We start from the raw sequence: 27,027 nt of genomic DNA, 5'->3' as shown, positions 1-27,027 counted from the left end.
GAGCCTCAATCACTCCAGTTTGAAAGGTTTCAAAGCACATCCTCTGAGGAGCAGGATTAATCGATCCCATACTTTGTCTTATTTGCATTAACACTGAATCCAATTAAGAAGGAATCCCAAGGATGGAACAGGAGGGATATGCTCCCCTCGAAGAGGATGACTGGGAAGCTAACAGAATGATTTAATTAGGTTTTTCTTACAAATGAATTCTTCACATGCAGTGTAGCCACATTTCCATGTTTCGACTACCTGAATGTTTGTGTTTCTCTTTATCGGGATACAAACATTGTATAGATCATTTCTATTTGTATAGTTCATGCTTCCTTTTGACCAAAATGGAGGAACACAGTAAGGTGGAGCAGAAGCAGAAGAGAATGTGAGGGATCAGGGTAACAAGGATGCAGTAGTGGAGATCAACCAGAAGGGAGCTTTTGGGAGGAAGCTGGGTGGTTTCTATTAATAGTTTTATAGAAATAATAAAATAGCATTGACTGCCTTTCATTCAAACAAACAAATTCTGAAAAATACCATAAAGTCATCATGTATCAGAACAATTTTTATTCAGAGCAACATGCATATCCATCATCACAACCTGCAAATGAGTCTATGAGAAACCCTTGAAATGTGATTTCTCCTCCCCCTGGTCACGCTGCTTTCTGATCACCCCAAGATTCCCATCATCCTAATGAACCATGGAAAACCGTCAATAGCTTCTGTTACAGTCGGGCACTGTAATGTTTATCACATGCATCATTAAAAAAAAAAAAAACTTTGCTATTATTGCTGTTAATTCCTGTGCTTATACCACTCTTTAATGAAATGGTTTGGCTAAGGCAATCTGGTGAGTTTTGTTTCTCCTACGTAAATGGTCTGGTAGGTGTATGTAAAACCAGTGTAAACCAGTTTTCCCTAGTCGTGAGCAGGGAGATAGCAAAAATATGGACTGTTTGGGGGTCCCTGAGCTTTGGGTTGAAAAGCATTGGTGTAAACAAAAGGAGGATTACACAAGCTAGATCAAGGCATCCAAAAACACTTCTACATACAAAATCTCATTAATTATATAAATCAACAAAAAATGTCAACCCTGGCAAACTGATTCCAAACACTTTACTAATTAATAATCCACTGACTGTTTCCCATCGAAAAATGTAAATATAAACTAAGGCACTGTCCATTCTCTAGAACTGACTAGGTTCTAGAGAGAAGCTGGTGTGGTGACAGGAAATGCTGTCTCTGTGTCTCACACGGCCTTGAACGTGATAAGATATTCTGGATAGGCACCTGAGTCACAGAAGACGACGAAGATGAAAGGGTTTTGCAGTTTGTCAACAGCGCAGTCATGAAGACCGGCTTGGGGGTCGTTAGGATTCAGGGCTTTGGGCTCCTTCAGCCCGGACTCCCCCAGGCAGGGCTTCCCCGTCAGGACACGGGCCCTGTAAATGTACTTCTGGCCCTGATCGTCTGGGCTGGAGTAACTATCATAGCAAGAGTAGTAAGCTTCTTTGGCGAAGTAGGTTCCCAAGCCGTACTTTGTAGCTGTGGTAAAGGGAAATAAGTTATTATTCACTTCTCATCACCAATATCCCAGTACAATACAGAAAAAGTCGCAAGCTACTGTAACTAATGGTGTGGAAGATGTCTCAAGAAACTTTGGTCACTCTACTTCAGAATGGACATTGCTGCTTTAGTGCGAGTTCGATAAAGAGAGGAGGTACACTGAGAGCCACAGAAAAGGTCAATCCTGATGACTACTTTACTGTTAGCACTGATTCGTGGACTTCGGGCAATAAATGGAAGCTAGCTTTGTGCCTTCACCCAAAGGGCAGTGGGGGCTTTTGGGTGCTCTTTCTAATTGTGTAGACGGGGCACAGTCCTCAGGTTTACTCAAGAGTGGAGTGAGGAAAATGTGCCAGTTCTCTGAATGTTGAGTGAGTCAGGTCTCCCCTTGATTGCAATATTTTTTTAGAAATGTTACCATCACTGCCAAATATGCTAATGCTAAACATACCGTTTCTGCCGCAGAAGCTCCTGTTGAAGCCGTAGGCATTGATCTTCTGGCAGATTTCCTTTGTGGTGCCGTGGTAGAGCATCTGCTCATTGGGGTTCTTAGGATACTTCTTATCAATGGCCTGTTTCCGCACAGAATAGCTCTGCCACAACACGTCATGCTGGAGTCTCTCTATCTGTCAAGAGATCGGCAAAGTGCCAAACTAGTGATTCACATTGAATTGTCACAGTTTGATTTGGTTCTACAAGAAGCTCCAGTTTATTTAATCTAGTTATCATTTACTGAAAAACAGTCTCCGTTCACTAGAATCACATCCAGCATGCAGGCCTGCCCTGTGCCTGACCTGCCTGGGACCTCCTCCACACTCCATCTGACCTTTCACTGGACAAGCAGTTGGAAGTTGGCTGGGTTTCTCACCTGGACCACTTCAATGCGCTTCGTTTCTGTTTTTGTAAAATGTTGGCAGGATGCTATAAAGTCCTTTGAAATGTTCTGGTATTCCTGTGACGTTGCAACCAGAGGAACAACAATGTAATTTTTGCCAGCCATCTTGGTCCATGTTGGAGGCGTCTGAATCACCGCTAGAGGGAGATGTTTGAACAATGGTCAACGCGTCTCTCAGAAACTCCTTACCATTCCTCAGTGACAGGCAGCAGTTCATGTTTTAGGTTTATGCAAGAATAACCCTGATATATTTCCTCATAAGGTGAACACATGATTCTACATAACTTTTCATATGTGGCACAATTAAGACATCAAAAGCATGAATCTTGCAGCCAGTGCTCGGTTATATTGTATGTAGATATTTTGTGTATATATTGTATGTATACATTGCATGTATACATTGTATGTACATTGTTGTTCTCACCGTTTTGCTGTTCATTGTTCTTTAGCATTATATGTATATGTCTGCAGGGAGGTATGCATGCAAATATTTTATAGCACTTGTATGTGTACAAATAACAATAAAGCCTTGGAATCCTTGTCTCCTAGCTGTAGATGTATCTATAGCCATTAGCTCTGGATACACTGAAGTTTGATTTGTCTACCTGTGCCTGAATCTCCCACAAGGGGTGTCCTTCTGATCTTGAAATTTATTCCTTTGCCATTTGTCATCTGCATCTGCTCTAGATTCACTTTGTAAGTTTTCCCTTTTTGTGTGAACAAATAAGTCTTCTCCTGTCGGATGTAGGCACACTCCAAGTTATAGCTAATATTAGACTTAATTGAGGTCCAACTTCCCTGTTTCACCTTCTCCCACAGGACTGTTTTTTTTATCCGTTCCTTCTCAAACTTCTGGTTCTCTCTCTCTTTCGCTCCCTGGAGGAGGTCTTTGATCTTCAGGACAGCCATGAGAACATCGTCCTTCTTTCCTGACACTGTCAACTTGTTCACGTGGACTGCCACGCATAGATGGTGCTTGTTGCTCAGGTCGATTATAGCTTGTTTCTCCGCCTCCTGGAGGAAGCACAGGCTTTGGGCTTCCACATCCTGTGAACTGCACTCCTCTGCAAGCAGGTCCTCCAGGCACTTCTTCACCTGGGCCAGGCTGCCCGCAGTCGTCCCGTATACCTCCACGGTCATGGTGGGATAAGTCACATTGGCCAAGAGGCTGGTGATATCCAATGAAGGATGAGACTGGCTACTCTTTGGAACAGGTTTCGATTTCTCCAGCTTTTCCGCTAAAGTGGACACGAGAAACACCTTAAGCTTTGCACACTATTGTAAATTATCGGTCTTAGCATACAGTGAATAAATGGTTTGTTATAAATTGTGCTAAAAATGCTGTTTTCTACAGAATGGTCGTCACTAGAATATCGCACTGGTTAAAGGGACTCCTAGCAATGGCTAATTTACAGCTAGAGCTGGTTGCCAAGCCTTACCAGGTGACACCTTACATTTCTTCATGGCTTGTTCAAAGCTGGAAAACATGTTTTGTTGGAATATGACGATGTGAATAGAAGTAACACTTGGCTGGGGATTGTCCTGCAGGAAGTTCTGGATGGCATCCATCATGGCTACAGCCACATGGTCTGCATGCAGGTTTCCTGCTCCTGAACAAGGAAAGGATACATACTTGATATGTAATTTCAAAAGACATCAATAAGGCTCCTGGCGGTTTGGCAATTAAGGACACAGACTCATGAATGTCCCTAGTTCAAATCCAAGATATTTAATGTGAATCCATCACTAAAAGTAGGCAAAGTTTTGTATACAAATATCAGTTAAGCAATGGAGAGGAACATGATTGATTTCCATTTGCATACCAGTGCCCAGTGCTGGAAATGACACTGATTGAACTTTGATGTCGTTACAAGCCTTCAAGACTTTGCACATGGAACTTGTGATGGCTTTATCTGTGGTCTGCCCGACCATGTGGACAATGTGTTTTACTGGGAGTTTTCCTGGTTTGGTGACAACCAGTCCATCACTTGGCTGGGTTCCTAGTTAAAAGCACACAACGAAGAGACAACGTGTTTAGACACAAATATGATGTGACATCACCACCCACATAACAGGAATGCACTGGATACACACCCAAAGCTTTGCATTCATCCACCACACTATTTCCTGCCGCTTTCAGGATAGCCCCAGATACACCTGACAAGGAGAATATGGCATCAGTCACAAGCATTTTCACAGAAGTAGGCAGCATGGCTACTTTAAGATAACATGCTGGCATCTTTGGGTAATTCTGAAATATAAAACACAAAATCAACATTTCCCATTAACTTTGGTAATAAATACCACTTTGCACTGCGTCCCTCAGGAGTGACAGCCCACCTTGATTTTGAAACAGTTGTGACAGTGGGTGGTTTACCTGTGTTTAAGTTCAGGGATGTGTTGGTGCTGTTAACGACGGCGTCGGTGGTCTCCTTGGTGATGTCTCCACAGAATGCCTTAATGTCTATTGGTCCCATGACCACCTTAATGCTGCCTGCCAGGTAGAAACAATATGAATGGTCATGACCTTTCATTAAAGAGTGTTTGAGAGAAATTTCTGGAGACCTTGTTAAGCCTTACTGCTAGAGGAACCCTGATCTTCCTCTTCAGATTCAGAGCTCCAATCCTCCTCATCATCATCAAGGGATTCATTCTGGTTGAAGAGAAACCAAATAATACATATAAATTAATCAATACAACATGATTTCTTTAAAAATACCATTTGGTAAATGAAGGACAACAGGTCACTGCTTGATTCAACGATTCAGTTATTTCAAGTTGTTATTATTCCATACTGTTGATTTTGTTTTCCACAGCTGGAGTCCCTGAAGAACGTCTTTCAGGATGTCATCTTTGTCAATAACAACGTAGACCAGTTTGAGTACGGTGGAGGCACGCCGAGTGAGGTGGGTCTCAAACCCTTTGAGCATGGCAGTGATTGCATCTGCTGCTTTCAGACCACCGCCCCCTGCAGTCAGAGTGAATGGAAAGATACAGAATGAATAACAAGATTCAAGTAGACCACTATACTCTTCTGTTTAATTACATGCATCAGAAACGACTCCTCTGTTTTTGCTCTGAACGGACATCAGTGACCAAGTGAAATCGCTTATCGATTAACTGGATCTGTTACTGGGATAAGAACCAATATGCGAAGAGTGCTTTCAGAAGCAACACCAAGAAAACATAAATTTACAATGTTGCAACTAACCACAGAATGTCAACTACTGCTCAGAAAAAAGACACAATACTAGCAGCTGTAGCTGGATATTTATGGTGAGTGTTTTCATCATGAATATCTAATGTGCTGGTTAGATATCTATGGTACTGGTTATATATCTATGGTATCTTATCTGTCCATTATATTACATATTGGAGAGGGACATGCTGACCAGTGCCAACAGCAGGGAAGGAGACTGTGGTGATCTGGTTGTTCTCGCACTCTTCCAGCACCCTCTCCACCCGGGAAGTCACGGCAGCACACGAATGAGGCCCCAGCATGTGGATGATGAAGTCACATTGTAGAGCTCCACCACCAGTAACGGCGACCCTGTCATCATCCAGGGGACCTGCATGCAGACACAGGCAGGTGACAGTCTGAGCGGCCTTTGCAGTTAAATCAAAGCACTCCATGCCATATAATGCAGACTCACTGAGTTTCTTGCATTCGTCTTCCACTGACTGTCCGGCAGCCTTCAGTATAGCTCCAGAAACACCTGAAACATGAGAGATAGAAACGTCTTCCAGCTAAACCCAGAGGTTACCACAGTGACATGAAGGATGGTGCATTCAGAAGCGCTTGCTGCTTACCGCCTTTCAGGCTGAGATCCTTGTTGGTGGTGTTGACGATGCCTCTCACTGTTTCTGTGACGATGTTTCCTTTCCGCACCTCCAGTCTCACCTCACGGATCTTGACTTTAGAGGTCCGTCAATGTGATTTTAGTAGGAGCAAATGCAAATAAATGCAGGAAAACGTACTTCAAGTTGACATGTCAGGGGTGGAATGAGCATCTTTTATAAATACTCAAATCATATGAAGATAAACTTTTTTTGCAAATGCCACAATGGGAGCTTACCTTGATTCGCAGGTAGCTGCTCCTCACTTGACTGAAATTCCAGACAAAACAGAGAGGAAAAACAATGAATATCCCATTAAAATCAAATTTTTAATCACATACAAATAAATATACTGACATGAGACTATATAGCCCAACCCCAGGACACGTTAGTCTAAAGCTGCAATAAACCTACAGGCAAAGGTTTGCATAGCTAAATCTTCCTCATATGGAGGGTCACTGGTGTTCAATATCAAACAAATAAGCACAAAGACCTGCTTCTTGGGCAGTGACAGGTGGGTCTTCTCAACAAAATATTCATAAAGGCACTGGAAGACCCTGTCTTCTAAGGCCACTATGTAAACGAATCGGATGCAGGTTGAGGCCGTCTTTGATGAATGGTTCTCCAGTCCTTTGAGGATGGCTTGGAGAGACTCCTTTGGTCCAATGTTACCTTTTCCTGTGAGAAATTAACCATTTAAAATGCGCTGCTTTATTGTTCTGCCACATGACCTTGGTATTTAATAAAAGGATCACTCATTGGCTGAGGGTGACAGGAGGCGTGGTGTGGGTGTGGTTTCACCTGTCCCAATGGCTGGGATGGAAACCTTAGCACAAGTCTTGTTCTCACACAGCTGCAGGACCTTCTCTATGGAGGCTGTGATGCCAGCTGTGGTGCTTGGCCCCACCATCTGGATGATGTGCTTGCAGCTCAGACTGCCCCCGCTGGTCACCACCACTCCGTCCTCTTTCTGGGTACCTGACAGGGTGAGCATGTTTAAGGTAAGCACCTAAAACCACCCATCAGAGCAGCACTCTTAAAGAGAGCTACTCAGTCATACTGATTACATAGGTAATCATGTATGAAGCTGATACTTATTGCTGCATGGATTTTTAATCCTACACTGAGCATCATGGGATATAAGGTATTACCCAATTTGGCACATTCATCTGTAACTGATTTCCCAGCTGCCTTCAGAATGGCCCCAGAGACACCTTTCAAATACAAGGGAGACAAAATATCTTAATAAATAAGGAGATAATGCTGCAGCCAATGGGAAAAGTGAACGAAGCATTTAGCAGTAAACAGCGATCCTTTGCAATAAGGAGAATGAAGCTTCCTCCCTTTGGAATTACTGTAATGAAGTGAGCAGTTGTTCCATAGCAACCGAACTATGCACACAGAGTGTCTGTGCTGAAAGTTCATTTCAACCATTTCTATAGTTTCCCGCTAATATCCTACCAGCACCCCCTCTTTTCTTCCCCACTAGTGGACCCTCACCAGTTTGAAGATTTAAAGTGCTGTTGGTGGAATTCACGATGGCGTCCACTTTCTCTTGGGTAATATCTCCCTTTTTCAGCATCACCAGCATACTGCCGACAAGCACTCGGGATACTGGTGTCAGAGAAGTTCCAGGCCAGGAGGAAGGACAGTCCAGGTATGAACTCAAATGTTCTGCATACACATGACTGCTGATCGTCATGTCAAATGGTTTAAAACCGTGAATCATCACTTACCTGCTCCTGAGTTCGATGGGACCTGCAGTGGTTGAGTGACATTTGCTTTGTCTGACGGTCTGGTGTCCTTTCCCATGGTGCCACTGTGTGCCTGTATACCAGCCTGGAAGTGAAAACTTCACTTAAAAACAATACACAATGTTTTTATATTTTTATCATAAATTAAGCTATAACGAAAACTTGGTTATGGTCAACACTTACAATTTCATTTGCCACATTATTGAATTCCTCTACTATCTTGATATCTGGGTCAACGATGAGTATTTTTCTCAGATCCTGAGGTGCTCCTTGGTAGGTTTCACAGAACTCCAGGATGGCCCCGATAACCGCCTTGCAGCTCTCACTAACGGGATAGCCAAAGGTTCCACAGCCCAAAGCTGGCATCACTATGGAGGTGAACTTCTTGTCCTGCGCATTTGTCAGGCATTTTAAGATTGCTGACTTGAGGTGAATGAACTCAATGGTTTGACCGTTGAGCTGGTGACCACTACTCCCCCAAGCAGAAATCCCAGCATACATAAGGATCTTTGCAGATAAGTTTCCTGGTTTGGAAAGAACAACATCTCCGGCTATTAAAGCATTTCTTTCCTTAGTTAAACTCTTTAAGGCCTCTTGTATCTGAGGGCCCCCGATCTTTAGAACCTTCTGAGCGATGGGGTTATCAAAAGCCAAGTTACCGCTCAATGGGCAAACTAAGACATCACCCGAGTGGCAGGACATGTCACCTTGGACAATGGTTAGTGTGATGCTGCCAGCTATGTTATGGCTGTAGCTTCGAGCAGAAGCTGCAGGGCTGGTTTCCTCAGTAGGGAAATGCAACATGCACCCAAACTCTTTGGCTTGGGCTTTGAGGGCAGTCTGGTTTTTCTCCAGCACTATGAATTCCCCAGCTTTGAGAAATGTGTGCTTCTCCTTCACAATGAGAGCCAGCTGGTTTTTCACTGTCGAGATGGCTTCCTGGATCTTGTCACTGGCTGCAGTGACCTTCAGACAGAGGGAAGTCTTTGATGGCACTATTATTGCATTCAGGACTTTGATGGCAGGTACTTCCGACAAGTTCATGCAGTCATTTATAAAGTCCAGCACTTCCACGGACTCCACGGTAACGTCATCCGTTACTGGCAATTTGTTATTTAGGTAGCCTTTCAGTTTCCTTGAAATGTCTGTCACTGCACTGCAGAATCCTGTCATTATGATCGATTTGTGAGACTGTAAAACTTTGACATTAGACACATCTTCTGTCAGATCACCAAAGAAGTGCCTCCAGTTTTCGTCCTTAGTGACCTTCAGTTGTTCAGGGGTCAGCTCCAACACTTCCTCTTTCAAAACCGCCATTACAGTCTGTTCAGCTTTAAAAATATCTTTTTTCTCTGCAAGGATCTGGTAAGAATCCCCACACTTCAGGATGACTGCACAAATACCTTCCTGGGATTTCTGCTGAACAAAGTGATCATGCTCAAACTTTTTCAAGTCCAAAGATTTCAAAAACTTTGCTAGGTGAACTGAGATATTTAATGGTTTAGTGGCCAAATTCTCTTTCTCTTTCTTGATAATCATTTCTGCTGAACTTACTGGGTCTGTGAGTCCTTTAAGGTAGATGCTCAGGTTTTCATCATCTTTTGATATTTCAACACCATCCACTTTACTGGAAACCATGTTCCAGAGAAAACCAAGCTCCTCTTTAGAATTCAGAGTGATCATCCTCACCACGGTATTTCTCTGAATTGCCAGTTCCTCACTGGTGTTCTTCACAAGGAGCCTAACAGAATCCACAACTGGATTCGCTTCATTTTTCTGCCCCACCACCAAAATTCTATGATGGGGACCTTCATAAAAGACACTGACATCAGGGGAGACCAGGCTGAGGCATGTATCCTTGATCCTCTTCCAGATTTCATTTTCAGCATCCAGCTTGATCACAATATCTCTCTTCAGCAGGCTCTCCACATCAGTCCTGGCTTTGCTCTCCCAAACAGAGGCCACATGGTACATCTGCAGAGACTCTTGGTCCACTGTCATCTCCAGCGAAATCTTTGACTGTTCCATGGTTTTGTCAACTGAAACTCTAGCGTGGACGTCCTGCAGTGTCTTCTCAAACTGCTCCTTGAACTTCTTGTTGTGACTCAGGCGGTCGAGCAGCACAGAGTCGTCATATAAGGTTATTTTGCTAGGAGCGGTGGGTGGGGGCGCGGTTCTTCCAGTCAGAGCCTTCTGCAGATGGGTGTAGAACAGAACCGCTTGCAGACTGACCCCACCAAGACTATGAGCCTGTTCAGCGACATTGTGGGCCACTGTTGAAGGAGAACCAGTAAATGTTGCTGTGACACTGCTTAAAATGTCTCGACATCAGAGTTATTAAATGTAAATCACTACTTCTGTTTATAATTACCAGATATTTCTCAAAGACAGCATTAGGTTAATAAATTTAGGTTCATCTTTTCAACTTAGAACTTCAACAAAGCTGGATATTTTTGTAGGAGCTACCAGGGCTGGACTGGGATTAAAAATAGGCCCTACACTTTTGCCCATGCAGGCCCATCAAATATCAAATTTGCCGATGGGGGTGTGGGCCAGCGATTCTTTGTGCTCCCCCCCCCCCCATTGGCCACCCCGGTAAATGCACGGTAAGCCAGATGATAAGTCCAGCCCTGGGAACTACTCTATCCAACTGAACATTACAAGACTGTATGAAAATCGCAGTGCAATGGCACAGATCTATTAGAAAAGTCTAGGGCCTTAAAAACAGAAAGAATACAGTCAAAACATACCACGCCAGTCTCTGAAGGTTACAGTCACACTCCTGGTCTTGTCGACCCAGTTCAAGGAGCGGATATTTCCCCCTTTACTCCTCTTGCTGTTGAAGTACAACTTCAGTGCCTCCTCAGAGATGCCGTCCATCTTACCCTCGACCAAGATGGTGTCTGTGCGCATCATACGGGAAGCTGTGATCTCCATGTCCTCCAGCTTCTTCATGGAGCATTTCTCCAGAAAAAACTTTATGTCTAAATGAAGGATTGATATATTAAGCAAGCGAAGATCATCTGCAACTCAGTCCTGTAGAATTCTAGTTATTCCATATTAATACACCTTTATTTCTTTTATACAACTGTTTCTAAGATTGAAATGTAAATACATCTCCTCCAGACATGTCACCCCCCAGCCAGAACATGTCAGGAAGCACCCCATCTTTGCTATAGGAAAAGTCCAGTGTTATCCATTTTCATATATAATTGCACAAACTATCATTACTAATTAACTACCATTACTAATTTTTTATTTCTATATGCATCGTGTTTATTCCCGTAATATTCTTTTTAGGGTGTGGTTTGTGTACTGTGTACTTTTAATTAGTTTGCACAAGATATGCTGTCTTTGCACTTTGTCTTGTTTTATACTACATGTTTGTTTGTCTGCACTTTACCTGCTTTGCTGCTGTATACACCAGAATTCACACCTTACTTTAAATCGGCAAGCTACTAATTCCTTAATACCAACATTTATAAAAGTGCGGAGCTCACCGATGTCCTGCTTAAAGGTGACTGCCAAGCTGCCTAGTTCACTGAGGGTCTCCCACGAGTGTTCCGCCCCCTTGCTGCAGCTCTTGATGTAGATGGAAATGATGCTGTGCTTGCAGCTGCCAGCAAATCCACTCAGGATGAACCTATGTGGGTCCAGCCTCTCCACCTCGGCCCTTTCATCGTAAAGTGCCACTGTGAAGGAGAATGCTCCGATCCTGTGGTCCTCTTCAGCCAGGACCTTCTCCGTGTCTGAGAAAGAAAGGTGGGTGAGTGATGTACTGGCTGTGGTGTCAGAAAAGGGGCAGTGGTTCTCAGGCTTGGTCACACATGTGACTTTTGAGAGCCAGACAGTTTGAGAGCCACTATAGCATTCAGAATAATCTATTACGTTTCCTGAGCGTTTCCAGCACAATCCATCGCAGATTCTCCCGATTGTCCCAATCAGCCACTCCAGCATTTTTCTGAGGTCTTCCTCAACAGCAACAGCCCCTCCCCATTTCTGGGGTCACAAAATGCCCTGCCCTCAGGGATTCTGGGGCCACAAGAAGCCCTTCCCCCATGGGTCCTGTGGTCACAAAATGCCCTGCCCTCAGAGATTCTGGGGCCACAAGAAGCCCTTCCCCCATGGGTCCTGTGGTCACAAAATGCCCTGCCCTCAGGGATTCTGGGGCCACAAGAATCCCTTCCCCCATGGGTCCTGTGGTCACAAGGAGCCCAACTCTTGGGGGTTCTGTAGTCACACCAAGACCCTGATTCACCAACCATATAGCATATAAAATGTTATCTGGAAAAAACATTAAAAACATTGACTGAAAGCAAAACCACACTTGACCTTCAGGACAGTTTGAGGGTTACTGTTATCACAGCAGGGCTCTGCATTGGAAGCATGACAGGAATTTAGGCCACAGCTTATACTGCTCTTTAATGTGCCAAAACCACATTTTTTCTCTTACTGAGCAATGTTCATGGACTCAGTATATTAATTAATGATAAGTATGCCACTTACCTGACTGGTTTGACAGCCTGAGAATCCAACCATCTTCCCCATGTTTTTTTATATTGACATTATTAGAGTACTGCTCAAAGTACATTGTTAGCAAATTTTCGTTGATGGACTGAGTGCCGCTCACTAGCAGTGTGACTGTGCCACCATCACCCTGCTGTGAGGCTGAAACATACGCGTTGCAATGAGACAGGCAAACATTTAAAAGTGGACACCAAATGACACATACAAACTGCATGCATAAATAAAGGATAAAAACTTCTTGTGCAAAATAAGGCTTTAAAAGGTGTTACAGATCATCATCACTAGGGGTCATAATTTCTCAGTTTCCAAACCATGAATTCTTATCTTTACTAACGAGGCCATTTTCACCTCACCGGATAAAGTGATTTCAGGATGGATGGATAAATTACGCTACCGTTACAGTTATACTTACATTCTTGACAAACGGTGACTTGCTCCTAAAAAAGTAAACATATTATTGTTTAATGCAATGCTTCTTATTGAGCATTTTATTCCAAATTCACAAATCTGCGACTTCTCTGTAAAAAAAAAAAAATGCATTACCTGCTTTCCAGGTGCTTCTCTACAATGCTCCTGTTTCTCCTTAATCAAGCTGGGTGAAGGTGTACGTGATTCTCTCTTAATACCTGTGTTCATTTTCTCCCCATGCTGTTTCACAATAAGATCCACCTTTCCCAGTCCCTTAAAATCAACCGCGTGAATTTTCTTTTCTAGGACCTTTCGGGCGTCTAAGAAAAAGGAGGCAAATGTCGAATCATTGCATTTGTTGTCCTGGTCAAAGGAACTTCTTAAAATCATATTTTCATTTTCACTTCCAGTTAGTGACGAATACTACAGTACGTATATTGTCGTATCAGTACTCAAAATCTCTATCAAATTCCGCTGGACGTATACATGTTACTTAAGTTAAATTTATTCCTGTGTACGATCGTATTACCTTCGTCGGTAGCGTAAACCAGCAGTGCCTTTTTCCTGTCATTGGGGTGTTCTTGAATTTCCAAAACTTCTCCTCCAGATTTTCTTCTATTTTTGAAGTAGAGCTCCAGTTTTGCTTTCAGCGAGGCCGCTTGGTCAGGCAGACCCTCCAGGAGTAGCACCTTCCCGTCCATGCTAGCGATTCCCCCAATAAGTAGGATCAGATGTAGCGATTCCCCCCCCCCAAATAAGCAGGATCAGGTGTAGCGATTCCCCCCCCCCAAATAAGCAGGATCAGATGTAGCGATTCCCCCCAATAAGTAGGATCAGATGTAGCGATTCCCCCCAATAAGCAGGATCAGATTTAGCGATTCCCCCCAATAAGCAGGAACAGATGAAGATATCCTGTGAGCTCACATGACCCGGCACCCCAAGTGAAAGCGAAAGTTACTGTGACAGAAATAATAGCTCTAAGGAGGAAGGACTGGTTGAAACCCTCCACAACTTGCAAAGTGCGTTTTCGGCTGGGCTGTTCTTGTGACGTACTGCATTTCAAAGTTCCAGTTTTTCTGGCAGCAGTTTGCTAGTGACCAGATAAACTTTCTTTAATTTTATGTTTTGTTTGGAATCTGCTTTATAAGGATTTAGAACTATTACGATTCATAATGCTCCGATTTCATTATTGATTGTTTTATTTCGTGCGCACGCGCCGCTCTTGCTTTCGTTTCTGTGCGATCGGTGCGGTTTAGAGGAAGCAGTTGTAAATTTCTTAGTAAGTTTTACGTTTTGTTCTCTAAACAATCTGCAGTAAAGCGTAACTGTCCATTTTAAAGTTAGTTTTGGAAATACTGTTAGTTGTCATACTCGTGTAGGCCTGCGTCGGTCGAAGGAATAAAACACTGTGTTTAGTGATTGTCGCTGCGTTCTTATTTATGCTGTATATGTTTTTAAGCAGGTTTCGGTCGGGGTGGCTTACTCCAAAGAGTCGGGCCCGACGACGTAACTAATGAATATTGCATTTTCACTAGCGGGCCAATTTCAGTGTACCAGAATACGTGAGGTTCATTACAACTCTGGTTTAAAAAATCTTTGCCCATAGATATAATGGTAGAAAAAACTGAATACCTTCAGTACATCCTTACCTTTGTTTTTGATCTTTTTCTCTACGACAGCTTTGTACTAAAGACTTGTTGATATAAAGCATGGAAGTGACAGCTACCTTACAAGAACTGGAACTTTGGAAGGTAAGGAAGAGAATGTTAGTTGTCAGTCTTTATCCTGTGTTCACGTCTTTTTTGTTTTTTTTGCTTTTATCCGCAACAAATGTGATATGGTTTACTTTCTTTTTTATTTTCTTTCTTTCTTTCTAAATTTCTGTTCTTGTCACCTTACTTAGGCCAAGGTTATAGAAGCAGAAAATGAAAAATCCAGACTGATACTGGAGAAAATGGACTGTGAAGACCAAAAGAAAAAATTCCAGAAAGAAACAATACATATGATTTCAGTGCTAAAGGAGAAGGAGGCTGAGCATTTGAGGATGACAGAAGAACTGGAGGTGATCCTCCTGTTTCCATAATATATTTTAAAATGGATTCACTCTGTATAATGGGAGAAAATGGATGCACTTCTAGATTCTGTACCTCATGACCATTGACTACGCGGCTGTTGGTTCGCAGACCCTTAACTCCGATGCTGAGAAGCGCAACAGGACTCTGAGGGAACGCATAAAAGCGCATGAAGATGCACTGAAAGTGAAAACAGAAGAATACTGTTTGCTTCAGCAACAATCAAAGGTACAAGAGATCTCAAGTCAAGTGGGCTTTATTACCATACCATTCATATATGTATAAATGGTACAGGGATAGAGGACCACAGTTTCACATACAGACAGCAAGCCATTATAATAATAATAATAAGTTGGCTTTACTCTCCTACCATACATATACAGGTGCACAATAGAAAGAAATAGTGTTCCCCAGGACGACAGTGTAACATACAGACAGCAAGCCACAATAATAATAATAATCAAGTGGACTTTATTGTCCTATTAATAAGTAATACAGAAGCAGCATAAAGGTGATATAAATATAGTGATTAACTAACTAACAGGCAATAAATAGATAAGTTACAGTGACCAGTGCCAGTCTGGAGGGGGGCAGGGGTGGTGAGTATTCTCAGGAACGGACAGGGGGTGAGGTGGCATTTAGTATCCCGAGAGCTTGATGGCTGTGAGTTTCTGCACAGGAGACATTGGCAAAGTGCTTTTGCCCTCAGGTTAAGACTGACATCCCAGAGAAGAAGGTGAAGTTTGCACATGTGATACAGGAGAAAGATGCAGAAAAGTATGATTATGAGACCACTGAGAGTCAGTTCACCATCAGCCAGAAACCCTGTCTTCTGCTGAGGGGTGGGCAAGCCCTTATTACCTTCGAAGAAGACAAAGGTATACAACCAAGACCCTTCTGATTTGGCTACACCTGATTCAGTTTGACTTGCCGTATAAATTAAAACTAGTGTCTTTGACTGACCGGTGGCCTGTACTACGAAGTGGGGTTTCTTGCTTATCGGGGTAACTTGTCGGATTTAAGGTACCGCAGTTTAAACTTCATTTTCGTTCACTTACATTTTGCTCAGACTACCTTAAATCCAACAAGTTACCCCGATAAGCCAGTAACCCCGCTTCATAGTACAGGCCGCTGGTATCTAAGGTGTATTGTTTTTGTATTAGCTGCATGCTATACCTTTCAGAATGAACTGCTTCATGTCATGGCAAAAACAGAAATGATTGACTCTTTACTCATTGTGATTCTCCAAAACCTCTTTCCAGTGGCAGAAAAAATACTCATGTTGCCAAATTGTTGTGTCCTTGTGGATAATAAGAGAATGGATGTGAAGCCTGTTTCTGTGACCTTGGAGCCATCTGTGAAGTTTCAGGTTGGGAAACAGCTTATGTTTTTACTAAAGGGCTGCGTTTACATTCCTCAGCTTGTCTGCTTGTAGCTGTTGTCTGAAGAAACTCCAGTATTTTCATAGTTTTTAGTGTGTTATACTACAATTCACACTTCAAACAATTCAGGATCTTTTTTCTAGTGCCTCAAAGTATTTGAATTGCCACCCTCTCGCTATTTGTCCACCCTCAGTCACCTAAATCTCATTACTAATTGTAATATTTGTATTTTTGCATGAATTGGTCATTAACATTTCTAAGCCTCTTTAACTTCAGATTCACTTCAGCATCTCAAAGAGGAAGATCAAGTTCTCTGATGTGCCTCCTGTCCTGGATGAGAATCGCATGAGAGACCGGCTGGAGCTAAGCTTCTCTAAGCCCAGCCTAGGAGGAGGGGAGGTGGAAGAGCTGGCCTATGACAAGACGAGAAGCGCCGGCCATGTCACCTTCCTCAATACTGGAGGTTCAGCTTGTATAGTCACAATAGAGCTTTTCTATGTATAGATATACATATTCCCATTCTTAGTGACAGATTAAACTATCTGCAGATTTGTTTTAGCGTGGTTCTTGATAATTGTGAGATTAAGTGGATTTTTATTACATTGGTGAACATTTAGAAAATAATGGTTATTGAATTGAAGTGTCCTCCTTCTATAATTTCAGTTGCTGAAAGTCTGTGTCTGAAGAAGAAATACACCATAAATGTGGGTGAAAAAATTGATGCATGTATCCAGCCATATTTTGATTACGAGTTGAAACAGTTCCAGGTAAGAGCCAGCAGAGAATGTTACTGTATATATCTCTTTGGTCTAATTTGACATGCAAATTGCATAAGAGGGTTGAGACTAGTTTGAATGTGAAAGATGTCAATGCTCATCACTGGTTGTAGACATTCTGTGGAGTGCCCAAGCGAACGGTGCTCTTGGAAGACATCAAGGATTTTCTGGATGAGGAAGACATGCAGGATCATCTGGAGATCTACTTCCAGAAGCCCAGCAACTTTGGGGGCGAGGTGGATGCTATCAAGTACACCTCCAAAGGAGGAGTTAAGGCCTACTTCAGCGACGACATGCATAAACCTGAGGCGTGATCTGCAGGAGACACCTTAGTTCTGCTCTAGTATTCTGAAGAGAACATTCTGTCTCCTACCTTCACTGGGGAAGCTGCTTTTCAGTTTGTCAATCATGCTATCAGATCTTAAGGATAAGGTGGTGGTATTTTAAGTTGCACTCAAAAATATAATCATATTGTTGTCCTCCAGAGAATGCAGCTGAATTACATTATTATGTGTGAGTTCTATGATCACAACACTTTGATAAATACCAAGTTTATATGTTATCAGCCTAAAGAAACAATTCCATATTACTCTTTTCTCTAATATATTACAACAACAATATCCTTGAGCATATGTTATGTTGAAAGTGTGTGCAATTTATAGGTTTGCAATGCTGGTAAGTATACAGTGCTGACTGAGGTGCCTAGGGCAATGTGATCACACTGGGAAAATATGGAAAAACTGCCCTAGATGAGGGGGCAAATACAAGCTTAATATCTGTAACTTTGATAAATTAGCTGTATCAAAAATGCTTTCTTGGGTCTTTGGGTATCAGTTCATGTTTGGACTGGCAAACCTTGTAACTGAAGCCTTATGAAATTATGTTAGTTATTTAGTGACTGAAAAAATGATTGTATAAGATATCATTTATGTATATTGTTGCAATTCAATCTTTTGTTTATCAAAATCAATAGAACTATAAAAGCATCCTTTGCTACTGTGTCGTGTCAATGATACAATTGGCCTGCTCCTGGTTTTGTTCTGTAATGGAATCAACAAAAACAAATACCCTAGTTACGTCAAAGTTTCCAAGCAGTGCCTTGGGTATTAAAATAAAAACGAAAGTGAAATTATGAGTGTCTAGATATTATTGGTTGTGTTATTATTTCAAACTCGCTTTTTGTAGATATTTTTTGATGACTTTCAAGTTTTATTTCAAATCGGTATAATTAAGCTTGTCCAAACTTTTGATGAGTTGCGTTTATCTCGGCACGCTCGTCGGCCGATAGTGGAAATCACATTGTATGATGGGACTCGTAGTTCTATTGAGGCGTCTTTGAAGCTTGTAATAGCAGACGAGACCAAATAAAACTACAGTTCCCATAAAATATCACGCTTAGAGCTGCGTTCCTAGTTCCGTATCACCACCACCGCGGCGGCTACATCTTGGTCAGGTAGTTAAGTTTAAAAAAAATCAAAAGAAATAGGAGATGGAAAAGAAAATTGAATAATGAAGTAATTTAGACTTGTTAAAATTGCTTGTAGCGAAATTAAACCTATATACGTCTAGGTATAATTGTATTCTAAACGTAATCGGACCATAAATTACCGAGCGGGAATAAGTAAAATATTATTAGTTTTATGCTATTACGTTTACGTATGCAAATTAATAAAATAATATTTTTTCTTATATTTGTAGTATGGAACCTTGTGGACAGGTTGTTTTTAATGGTTTCCCAAAGCGTATTTCGACGCAAGCTGGTGTTCGTGTTCATTTCAGGAGATGGACTCGTCAAAAGCGCGCCGCACCCTGGTCGTCTCCGGCGTCCCGGACGCGCTGCCCCCCAGTAGGATGGCAGACAAGCTGGTCATTCACTTCCAGCGCTCCAAGAATCTCGGGGGTGACGTGCAGCATGTCCAGTATCCCACCAATCTTAAGGGTGTCGCGTTTGTTACATTTGACGGAATTCAAGGTATTTTAAACACGGGAAAGATAACCGAGTTTGATCCTGCCACTGTGGTACTGTTTTCTTTTCCAAGTGCTAAGGTCTCTAGCCTGCTGCCAGAAATGCTGTGTTCCCATCGATTTAAACTGTACAATTATACAGATTTTTAGGGCTTCTGTCTGTCCCCCCCTTTACTGCAACCCTGCCTGTTCATATGAAAGATGCTGAGAGGGTATTGAAGGTGGATCATGTATTGGAAGACAAGGAGTTTCCTGATGCATATCCAGTCACTGTGTTCAGGTTCAGTGAGGATGTAAGTACCTTGCGTGTACACGCTCATAACAAACAACATATCTCTATGGGAAACCAGTTAATTAGAAGCTCTGACTGTTTTTCCCTAATTCCATAGGTTTTCTTGTTTTTCCGTGCTGAAGTTGACCTTTCCATGTTTGGTGACCTAAATGGACTAATCCAGGAGCTAAAGGACAGTCACAGATCGGTGAGATTCTCCTTACTGATGTCTAAGAGAGCAGCCGTAGTTGAAGGACCCTTCAAAGCGATGAAGAAGCTGAGGGAAGACCTCATAACACGAATGCAGAGCACGGGGTACAGGAGCAGAGAGTCAGGTGCAGGGAGATGCGTGGTTTCAGTGGTGGGTGGACTTCAGGAGGATTCGACTTGGGTGGACACAAACGTCTTCAAGTATATCTGGAAATTTCAGCATCGAAAACTGGATCGGTGTTTTCAGAAGTATGCGGTGGAGATTGAGACACAAAAACAAGGTGACCTCACCCAGATTATATTAAGTGGGACCGAGCACTCATTGATAATGAGCGCCAGGTCAGAATTGGAGCAGCTGGTGGCCACCTGGATGTCCGACTTAAGAACACAGAAGATAGACTATGGCAGCTTGGACAGGCACCAGAGGGAAAGGCTGTTGGGCTTTTGCAAGGACGCCAGTCTGCAGCACCCTGATGTTCTGTTTGTGTCCATGGAGACGTGCATCGAGGTCGTCGGCCCCTCTGCATCCAGCTACAATTTCTGTAAGGAGGTGGAGGGCATGATGTGCGACACCAATAAGCAGCCCTCCAAGAACGCATATCTCTCATAATGGGTTCTGGTAACTTGCAGCAAGAAGCTGGAAAGCAGACTCAGAATTTTGGGAAATAAGGTTTTGTGCCTGAAATGTGTATTCCTGATTTTGTAGTGGTGGTATGTGAATTTTCACTGAAAAATCAGAATATTTATTTTTAAACACTAGATTAGTTGTTCAGGAAAACAGTCTGCATGTTTATAGCTATAGTTTAGACATGGAACTATTTATTGATGTCTATAAAAGTAGCACATGAAATTATATTGAAATTTTTGTTTCTAGTAAACTGTGATATGTTGCAATGGTGGAAGGGCCTATTCTTTTATCGTCAATCTTTTTTCATAATAAATTAATATTAATATCTCTGACTGAATGTCATCACTTGGAAACTAGCTAGTGTTAAGGTATTTGGAGATTTTTTGCTCATGTTATTTAATTCTGATACTTGGGAATTAACACTGGAGGGCGCCATAACAAAGGAAACAGGAGTGCTTAGGCAGCGTCAGCTTAAGCATTAGTAACTGGTGGAGATACAAAGTGAAAGTGTGTTAAGATAAACATCATCTGAGCAGTTTTTACCATCATAAAACTTTACAATTTGAGCATTTAAAAAGAAGTAATGGATGAATTAAGTTTATGATACAGAACTTAAGTATGCAGACTAAGTTTAGGGTAAGTTAAATTGCCTTTGTGTTCAGTGTTAATGACAACCGTAAAAGACCTATATAAAGTAACTTTAATTAAACAACATAGATTGTCTTATGTTTTGTGCAATAGTGGGTAAACATCTAAAAAATGATTTACAAACTTTGGTCCAGATTATTTCCTATCCGTTTGCACAGTAGGGTTGGGCCAGTAGAATCCCTATATAAACGAGCTGGTGATTATTAGGGAGGAAGTCCGAAATCAATCAGCGCTGAACAAACTTCTCCTTCTCACTGTCTGCTACATGGGAGCTTTTGGGCTGTGGCTCCACTCCCCCCCCAGATGAGCTGCTGAGGTTGAGGTGAGTGCTGTTTCTAGCACCCCAGTCTCTGTGCTAGACCGAACTTGATCCACAGGTCATATATCATCACAGCACACACATCCCTCTCAAGTAATCACCCCCCCACAGCGATGTCAAACTGTGTGAAGTGTTTGCCTGTTGAGCTGACCGTGGACCACCAAATCAGTTACTTTATCATAGATCTAATTCATCACATTTTCCATGAAGACCTAGCCATACATCTGCAGCTGTCTGCGTGGTGGGTCACATGGTCATTTATTCGTTCTGCTTCTCTAAATGCTCATGAATCCTCCTTGCTTCACATTATCAGCTAACCCCCTGCCTTTCGTGTCTGAATCACTCTCTTGTGCAGCCATGTTAGTGCTGTGATTGGTTTAGAAGAGAGCACATGACCTTCAAGATGGAAACTGCTGTGTTTCTAACACTGAAATGAGTCCATTAAAGTGTGGAGTGTTTTTGTCGAGTGTACATGCATGATGCTAATGATACTAACAGACTGAAGGTTAAGGTTTCTGCCATGGTGAGTCAGCAGAACGATTTTCCCTGCGTGACGAAAGGAGCTGGCCTTTCTTGACAGGACACCTTGGCTTCAGCATGCTTCGGGGTGTGGGTATGGCAATCTGTGCTGTTGAGGTCATCCTTCAGAGGTACCAGACCCAGCCCTCGGCTTGTGTGGTCAAGTGAAGGTTTTTCCCCCAGTAGGAGGTGGCTCTGTGAAGGGCAGCTAATGGCCTCAGGGGCTCAGAGACTGGGTTTGTGACCAGTAAGTTGCAAGATCAAGTCCCCCATTGTGTTGCCTTTAAGATAAACTCATGGTCTTTTCATTAAACTTCCAGTGAAATACATCGGTGATAATGTACAAGCATCTGAGCATTAGCTTAATTGCTGCTATTATTTATAAAGTTTCTGCATTGTACAAGTTTGTGTGTGTGTGTGTGTGTGTGTGTGTGTGTGTTTGTGATAAAAACCTGTAACTTTTTATCTTGTGGGGACATTTTTTTGGTCCCCCAAGGATAACCTTAATTTCATAAAAATCTGTGACTACAACCAAAAACCCCAAAATGCCAAAAGTCTTGGTTACTCATGCTTAAGGGCTGGGTAGGGGTTAACCCCCCCCCCCCCCCCCCCCCCCCCCGCCCAATCTGCACTGTGAAGCAGCTCTATAGTGAATATCTGCTGTACACACACAGATATAAAAATATTTGGACCTGGTTTACTATCTGTCTTGAATCTTCTGTCAAAGAGACGATGTATTGCGGTGCAGGAGCCTTTAAATGCACTGACACAGGAAGCCGAGTAAACCAGAATAACCAGGGATAACCAGGGATAACCGAGTCCTCTGATCGCCACCTTCAGATCAGGGATGGTGTAGCAGTGTGTGCGCATGCACATTCGGCTCCTGCAGTGTCCTCGGCTGTCCTTTGTGAGTCAGCTGACCGATGTGGCTTCTAGCATCCCTGAGGAGTGACAGGATTTTGGGTGACAAACTCAGGGCCTCGCCTCGGTCCCTTGTCATCGGTTTAGGGCTTGATGGATGCTGACGTCACAGATTTAATGACTAGTTTCCTCCTCCGGGATGCACTGTATCCTCCACAGTATTCCCAGGAAGCCACAAGGCGGGAGTATCAATGTTTCTTTAAACACATTTGATGGCTTTATGGGTGCTGAACGTGTGATTCTCAGTGAGTCTTCACTGTCCCTAATGCAGGCATTTGTTGCGCATTTTATTGCTGGTTACTTTTTCAGTGTTTATTAGTGAACACTCGTGCATGTGTGCATGCGAGGTACATGGAATCCTCCACCTTTCCCGGTGGGATCTTGATTGTCCCTCCCTTGCATTTTCCGGATGGGTGAAATAAGCAGGGGGGGGGTTCCCGAGAGAGAACTTTGTTTAAAGGCATAGGGGAGGAATGCAATTACGCCGAGATGGAGGTGTCCTGCTGCTGTCATGGAAACAGCAAGTGGGGGGGGGGGGATTTCTCAGGCCTCTGGATGGGGGTCCCTCTCCCTCTGACAGTTGAATATTTCCTAGAACTCTCATCCCTTCCCCTAGTCTCAGCTCCTGACGGATATTGATAGACCCAACATGTGTCCCTCGCCCTGCCCTAGGGACCTATTATCTGCCAATCAGCAGGGAGAACCATCAGACACAACAAGAAGTCACAATTAGATGTAGATAAAAGTGGAAAATGGTATAACAGTGTATGCAATGCTAAAGCATTAGCAATGCCAAGCCTGGCAGATGCTCCCTGAGGTTTGGAATGGCTTTGCCCTTTTAACCTGACACTGCCCCTTTTTAACCTGTCTGTCAGCAAGAGAAGCATACAGTGAAGCAAAACACGCCCGTATTTATGTATCACATGTATGGGGAGAGCATGACTGAGGCAGAAATTACGTCGGCTAGGTAGCATATATCTCACAAACACTGTATGAAGGGGAGCCAATTGACTAGGGCAGCTATTGGTTAAACTGTTTTTTACATTTGCATGGAAGAAAGGATATATAAACCATTGCTGCTTTTGATGTCAGGCACATCCACATGGGAGGGGGCTGAGGGGAGGCAAAGGTGGGGAGGGGGGGGCTTTCCTGCACGTGTACTGGCATGCGACATGGTTCTCAGAGATACACGGCTAACCCCTCCAGCAGGCCTGACCCTGTCTGGCGGCGTAGGTGGCGGCATGTTAGCGCCGGCGAATGCATCAGTGTGAGTCTAGGATCCGAACGAGACCCGTGAGGTTCTGAATGAAGAAGGGTGTGACCTCCAACTAGGCAGGAGAAATGGTCGTGAGCTGTCCCTAGGGGGCGCCATCTCCCCAGTGGGCGGAGGTGCTCGTCTACATTGGGAATGCAAGGAGCTGTCTTCCTGCCGTCAGGATGGGCGTGGTTGGGTCCTGCTGCTTAATTACAAGCGAAGCAGCTGCTCCGTGTTGAAACAGCGGCGGGCCAAGCTGAGCCGACCCACCCGCCGCTGGCGTAGAGTTAATGATGTCGTCTGGGGGGGGCAGGTGGAGAGGCATCTGCACCCTCCCGTCCACCATCATCAGAGTGTCCCAGTGGGGGCGCTCTACAGGAGAGCCTCTGCTACTGAGCATTGCTGCTTTTGATCTGGGGCCACGAGCGAGCTTTGGCGAGCCGGCGGCGCCTGGCTCCATCTTCCTGCAGCTAATAACTGCTCATGTTCACTGAGAACATCTGCCCATGTTTCGTTTATTACTCTGCCTCTGAAGAGTGCTACTTAACAATAATGCCAGCTTTTTCTCCAATTATGGGATTAATATCTGCTGTGTTTCGTCGTCGTTTTCGGGTGCCGTGCTGAGTGCATATGTTTCGGTGCATTTTGGGCTTTCTGCACTATTTGCCTTAAAATACAAAAAGCCAAAGCTCAGATGTGTAATGTTGAGAAAATATATTTGCATGCTCATGCAGCCATTAAGTCAGTTCTTCAAATTAATTTGTTAAGCACAATCCACAGCCCGGAGTGGGGAAAAACAACCTGAAACAATTTTCTGTAGTGAATTATTTAATGGATCACTCATTCAAATAAGGTTTGTACTCCTGCTGTGTGAATAATTGATAAATATTTGATCTGCTTGAGACTTTAACCTTCTTTTGCTGATAATGCAAAGCCTGTTATATGGTTATTTGACTCAGGGGAATCAAATGGTACCTATAACCGGATTTAACCCAATCTCGCTCCGTCGCCACAAGAGACGCAGACGGCATCAGCCTCCCATCTGGACCTCCTTGGGTTGCTTGGCGCTGGGAAGTGAGATGTGAGATTGTGTTTCTGATTGGTTGGATAGGATTATGGGCGGGATAGACCGCTTGGGTATACACCAATGGGATTGAGGAGGGTGGGTCGATGGTTTACAATGCCTTAATTCTGAATCTAGTTTATAATGTATCTGTAGATAACACCTAATCCACTTTGCTGCACTTGTGAATGTCTCTGTAATGCTGGATCTCTCTGGGCATGGCAGTGTGATTTATGAATTGTCATCCACTGTCATCTTAACATTTTCCATCAGCTGCTTTAGAAATCCTGTATGAATGATAAAACCCTGAATGGAGACGTGTCTGTGTCTTTAGTGAAAATGCTCCCCCAGGCTACACCCCCCCACCCCATCTGGACAGCCATATCTCCAGCTGAGCTATACCACTGAGATACTGGAGGTCCGCTAAATGCTTCCTGTTTTGGGTTCTCTTGTACTCCATCACTGGATCCTTGTTTTTGTTAGAGAAAGACTTTCTTTTACCAAAACTCTGTTCCCGTTACTCTGTTATTCCAGGCTGCATTCACAGATGAATACTGGATTTAAAAATGCAGTTTTAAGCATTCCCCAGTGCTGTGTGGTTTCCTGGTAAATATACTGCCTCCCAACACCCCCCCCCCCCCCCCACCAGTCTCCAACCACTCTCACTGTCAGACTCCAAGTTACCATAGAAACACAGAGAAACAAGCTGCACAAATGATGCAATCATCACGGAGGAGGGCTGAGCGGTGATGCCCAACGCCTCTGGTGCATCACAAATCGAACCGTGGGCTGAAAAGGACAAGTATGTATTTTTGGTAGGCATGTTCCCGGACAGGCTGGTGTAGCAGGACCCCTCGTTATGTCACATGTTTATTAAAGCACTTTCCAGGCCATTTGAGCTACAAAACCCTATCTTTGGCTCCTTTGAGGCTGCATGTGCCATCGTATTCATCAGGATCGTCACTTAAGCCGCTGTCACTGGGGCTGCTGTCCCTCAGGGTGGCGTCATACAGTTTCTTCCTCCTTAAAGGACAACAGGCTTCTGAGGGGCCACTCAGAATGCAGGGACAGGGCCAGCTGAAAGCTGATTGCCCCCCAAAGTGCCCCCTCACCTGTCACTCACAGATTCCAAACATATCATTGGATAATGATAAGGTTGATCCATCTATGTGAATTCTACTCCCCACATTAAAAAATCCTAGAATCACCCTTGGGACTCGCCAACCCTGAAAGTTCACTAAAATCAGTGAGAACATTGGTAGATGGATGCCAGCCAAATGTGGGGTCCTGAAAGGACACAAAACTCCCATGACCACCCAGAGCAAGCCATGCTTGGGCCAGATGCCGGCGTGATGAGAGAGGGGGTGGGGTGCGAAGATGTGTCCAACACAGTTACGAGCTTTATTATCTTTCATTTAATTTTATTATAAATCTGCCTTCCCAGACCACATTCCAAAGCACAGAGATAATGTTTGGGAAGAGCTGACTTCCTATGAGACAAGAAACATAATTTTTATTGCACATCTATTTTGTGGGTCTGTGCACATCTCCTTATGAACTGAAGCTGAATTATTTAAAAGGCTACAGAACTGGATGAAAATTCTGAATTATGAAAAATGCAATTATGCTTAATGTATTTTGTTGAGCTGGACTCCTTTATATGTATACTGTAATACATATTTCATAATAGGCGTTACGTGAATTAATCGAGATGACCTTTCTCTCTGTAGGTAAGTCTCCACGGTCCTGGCCAACAGACCCTAGACGTGCTTCGCTGTTACAGAAGTTACGTCTGGACGATCTCTGTAAATTCCTTCAGTGTAATTAAGCCGCTGTGAGCGGTTTAAGTTTAAACGACACAGCTGTAAAAATACCCAGACGTCATCCGCCTCTCCTTTTTATTTATTCTCCCCTCTTCTTCCAAGTGCGGCACAGGTTAGAGGACCTCGGGAAAGCGCAGTGATGAAAGAGTGTCTCCCCTGGAGCGCCGGTCCCGAACGCAGCGCCCCGATCCGCTCCG

At 43.4% G+C, this 27,027-nt stretch overlaps 3 protein-coding genes across 7 annotated transcripts; 2 read left to right on the top strand and 1 right to left on the bottom strand.

Annotated features, from left to right (window-relative positions):
* Positions 1–543: 543 nt before the first annotated feature.
* parp14rs3 (poly(ADP-ribose) polymerase family member 14-related sequence 3) lies at positions 544–13,757 on the bottom strand. Of its 3 annotated transcripts, none has more exons than XM_023822365.2 (26): positions 13,508–13,757; positions 13,114–13,298; positions 12,983–13,007; positions 12,550–12,711; positions 11,544–11,792; positions 10,794–11,027; positions 8,227–10,316; positions 8,026–8,128; positions 7,790–7,903; positions 7,441–7,503; positions 7,091–7,267; positions 6,783–6,967; positions 6,529–6,559; positions 6,263–6,367; positions 6,106–6,168; positions 5,845–6,021; positions 5,248–5,420; positions 5,033–5,105; positions 4,830–4,946; positions 4,547–4,609; positions 4,276–4,452; positions 3,892–4,062; positions 3,058–3,690; positions 2,426–2,589; positions 2,009–2,183; positions 544–1,536 (listed from the first exon to the last, which is right to left on the bottom strand). In XM_023822365.2, exons 1-26 carry the CDS (start codon positions 13,677–13,679, stop codon positions 1,241–1,243), a joined length of 6,177 nt encoding a protein of 2,058 aa, XP_023678133.2. In that variant the 5' UTR covers positions 13,680–13,757; the 3' UTR covers positions 544–1,240. The 3 variants fall into 3 exon arrangements, with proteins under 3 accessions (XP_023678133.2, XP_023678134.2, XP_023678135.2); XM_023822366.2 differs by having other exon boundaries at positions 3,907–4,062; XM_023822367.2 differs by having other exon boundaries at positions 1,277–1,536; positions 2,009–2,179.
* Positions 11,686–18,340, top strand: nmi (N-myc (and STAT) interactor). Of its 3 annotated transcripts, none has more exons than XM_072717535.1 (9): positions 11,686–11,805; positions 14,658–14,729; positions 14,882–15,040; positions 15,162–15,278; positions 15,760–15,928; positions 16,313–16,419; positions 16,709–16,895; positions 17,096–17,199; positions 17,322–18,340. In XM_072717535.1, the coding sequence occupies exons 2-9, from the start codon at positions 14,688–14,690 to the stop codon at positions 17,520–17,522; spliced, it is 1,086 nt and encodes a 361-aa protein (XP_072573636.1). In that variant the 5' UTR covers positions 11,686–11,805; positions 14,658–14,687; the 3' UTR covers positions 17,523–18,340. The 3 variants fall into 3 exon arrangements, with proteins under 3 accessions (XP_072573636.1, XP_072573628.1, XP_072573625.1); XM_072717527.1 differs by lacking the exon at positions 11,686–11,805 and adding an exon at positions 13,797–13,997; XM_072717524.1 differs by lacking the exon at positions 11,686–11,805 and adding an exon at positions 14,004–14,257.
* A 239-nt stretch (positions 18,341–18,579) lies between these two features.
* si:dkey-154b15.1 (RNA-binding protein 43) lies at positions 18,580–20,607 on the top strand. Its single transcript, XM_023820777.2, has 4 exons — positions 18,580–18,661; positions 18,988–19,180; positions 19,375–19,466; positions 19,563–20,607. The coding sequence occupies exons 2-4, from the start codon at positions 18,991–18,993 to the stop codon at positions 20,262–20,264; spliced, it is 984 nt and encodes a 327-aa protein (XP_023676545.1). The 5' UTR covers positions 18,580–18,661; positions 18,988–18,990; the 3' UTR covers positions 20,265–20,607.
* Positions 20,608–27,027: the final 6,420 nt, after the last annotated feature.

The sequence above is a fragment of the Paramormyrops kingsleyae genome, chromosome 1 (assembly GCF_048594095.1).
Source record: "Paramormyrops kingsleyae isolate MSU_618 chromosome 1, PKINGS_0.4, whole genome shotgun sequence".
Taxonomy (NCBI): domain Eukaryota; kingdom Metazoa; phylum Chordata; class Actinopteri; order Osteoglossiformes; family Mormyridae; genus Paramormyrops; species Paramormyrops kingsleyae.
Note: the sequence above shows the minus strand (reverse complement) of the source record. Positions and strands in the feature narration are given on the sequence as shown.